Source organism: Megachile rotundata, chromosome 5 (assembly GCF_050947335.1).
Source record: "Megachile rotundata isolate GNS110a chromosome 5, iyMegRotu1, whole genome shotgun sequence".
Taxonomy (NCBI): Eukaryota; Metazoa; Arthropoda; class Insecta; order Hymenoptera; family Megachilidae; genus Megachile; species Megachile rotundata.
The window spans coordinates 8,011,395-8,023,586 of NC_134987.1; the positions used below are offsets into that span (position 1 = coordinate 8,011,395).

Sequence of the window (12,192 nt, forward strand, 5' to 3'; positions counted from 1 at the left end):
CATCTCTTCAAATTTCCAACTCTCCAAATTTCCATCTCTTCAAATTCCCAATTCACCAAATTCCTAACTCTCCAAATTCCCATCTTTCCAAATTCCCATCACCCCAAATTCCCATCATCCCAAATTCCCAACTCTTCAAATTCCCAACCCTCCAAATTCCCAACCCTTCAAATTCCCAACTCTTCAAATTCCCAACCCTCCAAATTCCCAACTCTCCAAATTCCCCACTCTCCAAATTTCCATCTCTCTAAATTCCCAACTCTCCAAATTCCCAACCCTCCAAATTCCCAACTCTCCAAATTTCCCTCTCTAAATTCCCAACTCTCCAAATTTCCAACTCTCCAAATTTCCATCTCTTCAAATTCCCAACTCACCAAATTCCTAACTCTCCAAATTCCCATCTCTCCAAATTCCCATCACCCCAAATTCCCAACTCTTCAAATTCCCAACCCTCTAAATTCCCAACTCTCCAAATTCCCAACCCTCCAAATTCCCAACTCTCCAAATTTCCATCTCTTCAAATTCCCAACTCACCAAATTCCTAACTCTCCAAATTCCCATCTCTCCAAATTCCCATCACCCCAAATTCCCAACTCTTCAAATTCCCAACCCTCCAAATTCCCATCTCTCCAAATTCCCACCTCTCCTAATTCCCAAATCCCCAAATTCCCACTTTCAAAACATTACTAAACCCACTTACTGTCCACCCCACGCAAATATCCCAGTTACACTATTTCAGCGTACCAACTCTACTTAGAGTGTTTTCGATTAAAAGTTAATTCATCGTAAACGTACGAGAAGCGTTGAATACGTAGATCTCGTGACCAGTAGCACTCTACGTTACAGAGCAAAATCTGTTCTCTGCGAGATAATCTTTGGTTCGGTGAAAGGATGTACTATGTAATTTTAGATCGTCGGTAGCCGACACGAGTGTTCCAGCCAACTTTATCTTCAAAGATGGCGCGTAATACGTTCAAAGCCGTCCCGTGATTCGTCACGGGCCCTTGAATGCATCGGAAACATACCTCCGTGTCTCGTTCGTACATTTACATACGCGTTTATTGAACTGGCCCTGTGCGATGAATATTCATAGGGTGTCCGCGGAGTGGATTTTTCGAAGGGTAGCCGTCGTTTTAATCGGATCAAGGAAAATGTCTTAACGTTGCGCCGTTTTCGTCTTTTTCGTATGCATAATCGAACGGACTTTTACTTTCGCTTGACAATCACCGGTTCCTCGGAAATTAACGCTGCTCGCTAACCTCACTTTAATGCAAAAATCTTGTTTAAATGATTTTTACTCTTTTTTACTATTCGCACGCTTGAATTAACGCAATAAATTGCGGCGAATGTCGCTTTCGAAGGATATTGTTTAACCGTGTCTTTGCGATTTTGTGGCACGAGTGTAACCTGAGAGATAAGAAAAAAAATAAAACTATGGAACAAAATTTTACAGTTCAAAAATGTTGATAGCTTCTGAAAATATTTTTGATCAAATATAATTCATGAAATCAAAATTTCAGTATGAATGGACAGTAAAAATGAATACAGGTGATTATTAATAGAGTACAAATGCAATTTCAAACCGACTTGAAGAACCTTTCGGGTTTTTTAAATTCGCAATTTGGAGCACTTTATTTGCAAACATTACAGACGATGTTTGCGCCCGTAAAACGTAGTAAATACGCGAGACTGCAACATTCTTGCTTACGTAAAAAATCAATAAACTTCTGTAGAAAATGCAAGGAGAAAAGCGGTTTATGCGCGAGACTATAGAGCGAGGCTCTCGTCAATTTGTCAAGCGTGTCGTTTGAGGAACGTAAAAAGGTAACGTTAACCAACGACGCTTTGGCTGAAATTCCGTCCTCGAATAACAGAACACACCCACCGACAAAGGATCAACTGTTCCAGCAGGTACGAAGAAACAACTGTACGAACATGCAAAGTGGGCCTTTTAATGTTTTGTCGCAGCTCATTCTAAATTTACGTGTTGACGCCGACAGCGTGCAAAGAATAAGGGTGAAACGAAACGCGTGGCTACTGGCTGTGTGTTCCGCGCACAGCTGCCCACGGAGAAGGCTGCACGCGCTAAATGCATCTTGCAATTAACGAATTTAATTAATCTGCCGCTTTTACGCCGCGTAAAACGACAAGAAATAGTTGGAAACGCAATTTGAATGGTCTGGCCTGTACGGCCGCGCATGAAACCACTTTGTGCGTTACGTACCACCACGGGTTTTCATCAGCCTTTACCGGCGTCACCAGAGGGCCGAGATTCCACGCGTTTCGTGCTTATTTCACGCTCAAAGGGGATGCACGTTTCCGCGTCTGCGACTGTCTGTCGCGCTTTCTTGCATCCGTCGCTCGGACACCCTTGCGACCCGCACAAACATCCAGAATTTCACTATTTCCATTTTTAAATCTCTGTAATTTTGCACTTCATCTTATTTATTAATTCCCTGTTGAAGATTATTGTGCGATTCTTTGAAATATAGAGAATTTTTGGGGATGAATTTTAGATTTGTTCACTGTTAGTTTTGTTCACTTTTTTTTATGATTTTGTTATTGTAAAATTGTCTTTGTAATTATCTTTTGTTATTTCCAACATTTCTCGACAACTACAATTTTCAAGTTTTTGAAACCTAGGGTCTAAATCCTGAAATTCTGCATTTTCGAAATTTTCCAACTCCCAAATTTCCCAAATCCCACATGTCTCAAATCCCACACGTCCCAAATCTCACACGTCCCAAATCTCATATGTTTCGAATCCTACATGTGTCAAATCCCACATATCCCAAATTCCACATGTCCCAAATTCCACATGTCCCGAATTCCACATGTCCCGAATCCCACATGTGTCAAATCCCACATATCCCAAATCCCACATGTCCCAAGTCCCACATATCCCAAATTCCACATGTCCCAAATTCCACATGTCCCGAATTCCACATGTCCCGAATCCCACATGTGTCAAATCCCACATGTCCCAAATTCCAAATGTTCCGAATCCCACATGTGTCAAATCCCATATATCCCAAATCCCACATATCCCAAATCCCACATATCCCAAATTCCACATGTCCCAAATTCCACATGTTCCGAATTCCACATGTTCCGAATTCCACATGTTCCGAATTCCACATGTGTCAAATCCCACATATCCCAAATCCCACATGTCCCAAGTCCCACATATCCCAAATTCCACATGTCCCAAATTCCACATGTCCCGAATTCCACATGTCCCGAATCCCACATGTCCCAAATTCCAAATGTTCCGAATCCCACATGTGTCAAATCCCACATATCCCAAATCCCACATATCCCAAATCCCACATATTCCAAATCCCACATATCCCAAATTCCACATGTCCCAAATTCCACATGTTCCGAATTCCACATGTGTCAAATCCCACATGTCCCGAATCCCACATATCCCAAATTCTAAATGTCCCGAATCCCACATGTGTCAAATCCCACATATCCCAAATCCCACACGTCCCAAATCTCACACGACCCATATCTCACATGTCCCGAATCCCACATGTGTCAAATCCCACATGTCCCAAATCCTACACATCCCAAATCTCGCTTGTCCCAAATTCCACATATCCCAAATCCCAAATATCCCAAATCCCACATATCCGAAATTCCACATGTCCCAAATCCCACATGTTCCAAATTCCAAATCTCTCAAATCCCAAATTCACCAATTCCCAAATGTCCCAACTCCCAAAATTCCCAATAACCATATCCCCAAATTTCCACCTCTGCAATTCCTCAAACTTCCAAATCCTAAGTCTCCCAATATCCAAACTAGAACTACGCCTAAGAAACCTTGAAGATCTTACATTCCCTACACATCTTAATACATCACCACTCAACAACGTAACAGTCCTCCTCCTAATTATAACTCCATCAAAATCTACCCTATTCTATCTACCCTAAAGTAGACTATCTGGCCTAGACTAGCTTATCTAATCTAAACCTATAACCAAATCTTAAACCGATAAATTTCGTGAAACTGCAATCGAGAAGCATAAATCAGTAACTAGAATATACAATTTAATCTGCATCGATGCTATTCAGTAGTTTGAATAGAAGCCACGTGTCCCTGTAGCGAGAACGACGATGTATCCGAACTGTAATTAGACTAATAAGAACATCGCGTGGACACGTACACGCATGGCCGCTGTTTGGCCAACCAGACACCCTGGCTAAGTGACAGAATACACGTTGCGCGCGTTTTGATTCACAGAGGAGGACTTGATGCACGGGGGTGGTGCGGGTATTGGCGGGGGTTCTATGGTCGGACAGAACTCAATATTTGGGTGCTCGGCTGCAGGACACAGCGGGGTTAACCAGCTTGGCGGTGTTTACGTCAATGGCCGACCATTGCCAGACTCTACGAGGCAGAAGATCGTCGAATTGGCCCACAGTGGTGCTAGACCATGCGACATCTCGCGAATTCTGCAAGTCAGCAATGGATGCGTTTCCAAGATACTTGGCAGGTTGGTCTTTCTTGTATTTTCATTCTTATATTTCTCAGATTTCCTAATTCTTCTTCTTCTTAGATCTATAAGACTTCATTACTTTTTTAGATTCATAGAATTTATTAATTTTCTTAAACTTGTAGATTTTGTTATTTTGCTTAGATTCGCTGATTTCTTTATTTTTCTTAGATTCATAATATTTCCTCATTTTTCTTAAATCCGTGGATTTTGTTATTTTTTTTGGATTCATGATATTTCCTCATTTTTCTTAGTTCCACGAAATTTCATTATTTCTTTTTTATATCTATGAGATTATTTTTCTTGGGTTCATAAGATTTTGCTATTTTTCTTAAATCCAGAGATTTCATTGTTTCTCTTAGATTCGTAAGATTTCATTATCGTTTTGGATTCATGAGATTTCATTATTTTTCTGAAATCGATAAGTCTTTATTATTTTTATAGATGCTATTTTTCTTAAATTCATGAGAAATCAGTTTCTTGGAGCCACGTTTTTGATTGAATGCTATTTCTTTTGCAGGTACTACGAAACTGGTTCGATCAAGCCCCGTGCAATTGGAGGTAGCAAACCGCGCGTAGCAACCACGCCGGTCGTTAATAAGATCGCCGATTACAAACGAGAATGTCCGTCGATTTTTGCTTGGGAGATTCGGGATCGACTTCTGCAAGAGGGTGTCTGCAATAACGACAACATTCCTAGTGTGAGTACCAGTGTAATTATTTGCAAATTTTAAGATCAAACAGACTTCAAGAGATATGCAGAGTGTGACAAATAAAATGTATACACACTTTACTATATTATACAGAATGATTGGAATATATTGTTTAACATAAAAATTGTTTCATTAAAAAAAATACTAAGAGGTTATACACTCTACAATTTTACACACGAAGCAACATAGGTCAAATTATCTATTTTATAGTTACAAATGTCCAAAGTAATCACAGACGTTAAAGTCATCTACTTTTTTCATTATTTTTGTTTCATATTAATATTCATGTGGCGCACCATTTTCAAATTACAAATATTGCAAACGACCATCATCAACATCAAAGTCTCCTATTCTTGCTATCATTTTCCCGTTTGACATTAATATTCAACACCGGCTATTATCAACATTTCAGTATTGTCGCAAAACACCGAAGACCCCGAAGTATTGAAAGCATATATTCGTTCGATATCGAAACCACATTCGCAAGGCAGAAATTACCGGGCATTAATCAATCTGAAAAAATTCTGTGCCATTAACCGAAGTCAAAGATATTCAAACTCGGTGAAAAGCTCGCAAGAACGAATTCCAATCGTTCCAGGAGCGCAATTAGCAAATGACCCCGTTCACCCCACGCTTAACCGACAAAAGAAAAGCGCAATGACTCCGCAGGAGACGAATCCCGTGTCGGCGACGCGTTCCAGTCCGGGGGGTTGCTCGATCGGGATGCTCATTCGCTAGACACGTACCCGCTTTGTATGTGGCGGTGGTTTATCAGGGTGCGCACCCTGACGGTCGGTACTTACCCGTCGGATCTGGCCACTCGACCCTAATCAAAGTCTCGTCAATACGATCGCTTGGGAGGGGTAATCGGTCCATTACGCGGACCTCGGCATTGTCCACCCTCGCTTCGCTGATCGCCCTTCTGCGATCTCAAAGAATCCTCTCTTCTGCCGAGCGAACGTCCGTCTTCCAAACATCCTTTCCACCCTCCTGGGTATCGATATTCGACCCCTCTGGTGCCTTCGATCAGACTATTTCCCTAGAACTTGACCGCACGTTCAACTTTTAACACAGGCTCTTCACATATTTCAAGATGTCTCCCATTGTGTTAACAACGAATTTTCTAATACTCAAAGTTACGTCTAAGGTGGTAGAGTCCTAGGTCTGAGACACTAGAGTTAACTTCTTCAAGTTCTCGAACTTTTAACACAGGGTGTACTTCAGATATTTCAAGGTGTCTCCCATTGTGTTAGCAGTAGATGTCTAACACTAAAATCATTCTTAACAAGTTACACCTGAGGTGATAGAGTCCTAGGTCCGAGATAGTACAGCTACCTCTAACTTCGAGTTCCTGTGTTCAACAGAACATGCTTAACTTTTAACACAGGGTATACTTCAGATATTTCAAGGTGTCTCCCATTGTGTTAGCAGTAGATGTCTAACACTAAAAACATTCTTAACAAGTTACACCTGAGGTGATAGAGTCCTAGGTCTGAGATAGTACAGCTACCTCTAACTTCGAGTTCCTGTGTTCAACAGAACACAGGGTATACTTCAGATATTTCAAGAGGTCTCCCACTATATTAGCAATGGATGTCTAATACTAAAAACCTTCCTAACAAGTTACATCTAAGCTACAGTCCTACATCTAAGATAGTAGAGCTATCTAGCTTCTTCCACATTCCTCTGTACAACGGAATACTACCCCACGGATGTCTGAAAGGGGATAGCACGCGTACGAGTCGTTATCCGTCGGCTGGTACTCGCTTTTGCCCGGTTACGTAGTCGATGTTCGGAACAGAGGAACGACGGTACCGGTGAGGGTGATCAATCAGTATGTCTGTGTGCACGCGAACGAACGCGACCCTCTGTCGATAGTTATCCTACGTCGTTCGTAAAGAAACATCGAGCTCGTTCCGATGGCACGGTACGTTTCAGCTTTTAACTCGGAGTCTTTATAATGATCAGCGTGGGCAGGCTTGTAAGCGTAGCCGGGACATCAGAGAGGATCGCGATAGAATTGTCCGGTGCTTGTGGAATTGATAGAGATACGTTCTGGGTTGTCGATTGTGTGGCGGTCTTTTGAAATCGGTACCATCAAAATGGGCGTCTGTTTGCTACCCGGGATTGTGCTTGCGAAGAATTACCAATGGTTATAGTAGTTTATCGTCTAGGTATTCTTACTCCCTTCGTGATCGAATAAACTTGACAAGTTCATTCTTGTTGGTCTTTAGAATTATTTTCTTTTTTGGGAATTATTTCTTCTTTGGTAGACCTATTTCCTGTTTTTTATTTTAATATCAATACGTTAGTAGTAGCATACGAAGACTTACACTTGTACAAAGTACACTTGAGTAGAGCAAATGAAGGGTGGTTGCTTTCAGTCATGAGACAATCTTGAGGTGTATCTAACACCCATAAATTTCTACGTTGTTAAGTTACTATGTCCTCATAATTCTACATCCACATAGTCTTATCCTAAATTTCTAGATTCCCAAATATTTAGATCATCACATTTGTCATCAAATTTCTAAACCACAAAGCAACCATAGGAACAAATTAAACTGAAATATTTAACAAGCTTATCAATATGTCCTGAAATAAAAATAGCCCACATTTAGCCTACTTCCCCTATTTCCCTGAACCTCAGCGTTCTAAAATCGGAACGTGAGCAAAGTACAAAGAGACGTAGAAAGAAGGGTGTTACCGAATGGCTGTTTCGTAATCTTGGATTTATTCGATGACGACAATTGTCTGGACAATGACAACGACGTTAACGGTAATGATAGCAATGACGATGATGGTAGGTGGTGGTACTGGCGTTGGCTGTTGCGGTGGGTACATATCGTGCGGCAATGGGGTGCGACGGGGTTAGTCGCCGACGAGCGGATGGAAGCGGGTAGAATCAGGGTGAATGGGATCAGTTAAGCGTGTTGCACAATTATTCGTGTCCGGTCGCGCGTGTAATGGTCTGCATCGGTGCTGCGGCTGTTGTGCGGCGGGAGCCGAGTGGAGCGGAGCGTAGAGCGGCTTGCTTGGTTTGATGATGGAAAGCCTAGGCTACAGCTAGCGTAGCTGGCTACCTAGCTACCTAGCTACGCTGCTACGTGCATTTAGTCTGCAAATGTCCTTTTCGTTCTCCCGCAGCCATTATTCCGCGGGATTGAGGCGAATCTTGCGATACGAACTTTCCATCCCCGAGCCACCCAACCCCCTTCTCGCAACTCCCGTCCGATTGATTCCGGTTAAGGAACGTGGTGGCTTGGTCTGCCGCGAAATCGCTTTTCGTTTGTTTGGAACTGCTTCGCGCTGCTTTTCAATAGCTCGCGCAATTTCCTGAGATCATGGAACCGCATTGGAAAGCGACGTGCGTCCATCGCCGGAGATTCGCCTACTGGAAAACAGTTCGTTGCGATACGTAATTCATTACACGTCACTAATTTATCATGTCTTTTAGAAAATGCCACATTTAATGTGAAAGATTTTTGAAACACCAAATCGAAATTCGAGTTGCATATTCAAGAGGGAATTTGTCTCCTCTACGAGAAATATGACGATCGAGGGTGAAGTAATTTTCTGCTCGTTGGTTTTGAAGGATTTTTAAGCATTTGCAGATTTGGAGATGGATTAAATATTTACAATGATTAGAATTTGTAGGACAAGGTATTTGAAGAGAAAATTTGATTTTCGAAAATTCTTATTGATTGTTTAAGCAGGAGTACTTGATTGCGTTCGATTTTCGCGTCGATTACTCGCGACAAACAAAGCTGACACGCAAAACGTTGGCAGTCGTAGAGATTCTGTTGCCATTAAACAGAAGCACATAAAGGGTGTTTCGCTTATAATAAAGCGTTACTGGAGCTATAGCTATAGAAACCGGTACTCGACTCGATCGATCCCATCGTGTCGCAAACAAAAAGCGCGATTGAATTTATCGGCTTTCATTCGACGTAATAACGCGGGCCCCACTTGACCCAGCCTGGAGCGTACGCAGCACTCGAACCAACAACGTCGTTGGCACCCGACGGCATACAACCATTATTCCTAAGGTCTTAAGTCGAGCCACGCGAGAAGGATCGGCTTTGCACTCGTCGTACCTCTCTCGTCGAACCTTTCAACGAGAAGCCCGTAATTAAGAAGCTTCGCTCGATATCCTCGATCCGCAGGGATCCATGGGAGCAGTGCAGTTCGGGTTATGTTCGACTTGCCGGTGCACCGTCGACAAGTCGATGTTGGGGGTTGAAGAAGAGAGAGAGAAGAGAGAGGGTGGTTATAGGGTGGTGGTGCAGCGTAGAACAGCGAGACTATTATGTACGAGTCGAGAGCACAAGGCTCGCTCCCGTGGCTCGTTATAACTTTAGAGTTAGCCAGTGGTTCGGTCGCGGTACAAGGTGAAGAAGACTGTGCTACCGTTGGTTAGGGGAGCGAAGAGCCATGGAAACCGTTTTATGTAATAATAATTGGATGGCGGTGTCCTTTCATCTGGGTAGTCTCTCCCTCAACTTGAAGGTCGCTAAAGAGAAAGAGAAAGGAAGAAATCCCGATGGCGGGGGTGGCGAGCGAGAGACAACCGATGTAACTATGGAAATGATTGTCGCGCCACGAGCAAAGAAGTCGGCCGAAACTTTTCAAAGTGCCGTCTCCTTCCTTGCGATCCACCGTTTTTCTTCGTCATTCCGCCTTTAATTAAGCGCGAACGACGTTCGAAATTCATGGTAATCGATTAAGCGATTCTTCTCTACCTCTGCTTTCCTTGTATTATCTTCAAAGTTCCTGTTCTCCTTAATACACATATGAACTCTTATTACAGAAGTTGTAATATAATTTTGAAATCCCGTAAAAATTTCCAAACAAACTTCTTTCCTAGGTACTCCAATTTTTAAGTTCACAAATCCTCATAAAAGTTTAAAAATCCTAAAATCTCTAAGAAATCCTCAAATACCTAGACAAACCCTAAATCCTCATATTCCAGAATCGTCAAATCTCTATATCTTTTTGTCTCAACACCAAACTGTAAAATCCTTCAAAGTCAACGAGAGAGATTTACTTCTCGTAATTGTCATATTTTTCTTAAGAAAGGCAGATCTTCATTGTGCGTTTCAAATTGACCAATGTAAGCAGAATGACTCGGCGCAGTCGATTCTTCAAAATTTGTCGTCGGTCGAAAAGTATGTTCAAAGCGAGACGCCGGTATAGCATCATGGTGACTTGTGCAGCTCTGTGACGGAGATTGTTCGTGATCCGTAGGTGTCGTCCATCAACAGGGTGCTGAGGAACCTGGCCTCGCAGAAGGAGCAACAGGCGGCAGCGGTACAAGCGCATCAGGGTGCCGAGAGTGTCTACGATAAGCTTCGGATGTTCAATGGCCAGGCTGCAGGTTGGCCCCCGGCATGGTATTCGGCTACACCCTCTCATCATCCTCTGGCCACGGGAATTCCAACGGCAGCAACCCCCGGCTCTGGACAGTCCTTGCTACCGGGCAGCCAACTTCACGGCCGCGACGATTCCCTGCTCAAACGAAGCGGTAAGCACTGATACAAGGTTTCTACTAATGTACAAGGCATTTCGATCCACTCGAACATTTTTAAAGAGGCGATACATGAAATGTGTCAGAAGAAAGTTACACGATTTCGGAAAGAAACTTGTGTGGTAAAGGTAGCTTCTAAGTGGACGTGTAGGAAAATCATTTTTGCTACTGATTTGGTATATAGTTTTTGATTCTTGGTTTGGTACTATGTAGCTTTAAAACATCGTACCATGACAGTATGGAGTCAATTATGACAAAAGATAGCACGGTGACAATTCTGATATCAACATACAGGGAGTTTTCAACAAATATTGGATTTTTGATAAGGTTCTTAGAAAACAGTCTTCAGCCAACAGTTTTCAGCTCCTTTAACCTCGATGTAAAGCGATTTTTCAACGGTCAAATGGTTTTGACAAATCAATTGACATGTATGTGACCTATCACATTAACAGTCTTGCGTCGAGTATATGCAAGAAGAGTAGATTTTTCTGAGAGGTCAAGATCACACAGCGAGAAACAATTGCCCCATTTAGAGTACCTTCTGTTATCGACAATCTTCTGAACGATTTCAATAGTTATGTGATCAAAACTTGTTTTACGGTAAAACGAACAATTCGAATGAATTTACAATTACCTTTGAAACTTTGTTAATTACGAAGTCTAATGGACGCTAATCACGTAAGACGTTTGCCATTTACGTGTCCTTTGTTACATCCATTTTATACTAAATGGGAAGACAATTGTATAAATACTGGTGGCTCAATCGTTACAACATACATCTTACACGAAATAATTAACTTCGTCCATCGATAATAATTATATAAAGAGGGGAATCGTTGATGGAAATAGGTATTTTTAGTTTCTTAGAAATTATTGAATGCGAAGATAAGATTAGTTGCTTTGTAAGGACAGTTATAATGTAACGGTCATGTAACGTATTAATATACGGTCGTTGGTAATTATAGGGCGAGAAATTGAGAGGAGCATTATTAATTTTATAGAAATCCTTAGAAACGAAAATAACGTTAATATTTGCTTTCGTAAGGAGTCAGTTATAAATAACGTTCGGTGTAGTGTTGAAGAAGGTCCTATTTGAAGCTAATAAATGAAATTAGCATTGAGTTGTCATAAATGGATCATCATGTAATGTATTAATAATAATACTATCAAACTATGTACGCTATTCACATCTTCTATTTGAAAAGTGTGCTCAAAAATAGAACATTCCTTCGTAGCTGCATGTCCTCCATGTTGTCATCACTCGACTCTACTAATCAGTCTCTAACAGCATAATTAAATTATACCAAAATGTGTTTAAATACGTTACACCGAATGTTTCAATAGACCGCCGTAGGTAAACGGAATTATTGTCGATGTTCAAAGTGTACGTGCTTCTGGGTATTCTTCTTCTTCCTTTCACGCGTTCGAGAAGCTATAGAATCGAACA

At 41.7% G+C, this 12,192-nt stretch overlaps 1 protein-coding gene across 2 annotated transcripts in view; it reads left to right on the forward strand.

Moving 5' to 3' along the window:
• The window catches only part of toy (paired box 6 protein twin of eyeless), a 55,521-nt gene that overhangs the window by 22,531 nt on the left and 20,798 nt on the right, over window positions 1-12,192 (forward strand). For both annotated transcript variants that reach the window (XM_012290318.2, XM_076532102.1), the window contains exons 3-5: window positions 4,253-4,505; window positions 5,026-5,206; window positions 10,466-10,742. In XM_012290318.2, coding sequence (XP_012145708.1) covers window positions 4,253-4,505; window positions 5,026-5,206; window positions 10,466-10,742 — 711 coding nt within the window. The remainder of the gene's footprint in view (window positions 1-4,252; window positions 4,506-5,025; window positions 5,207-10,465; window positions 10,743-12,192) is intronic.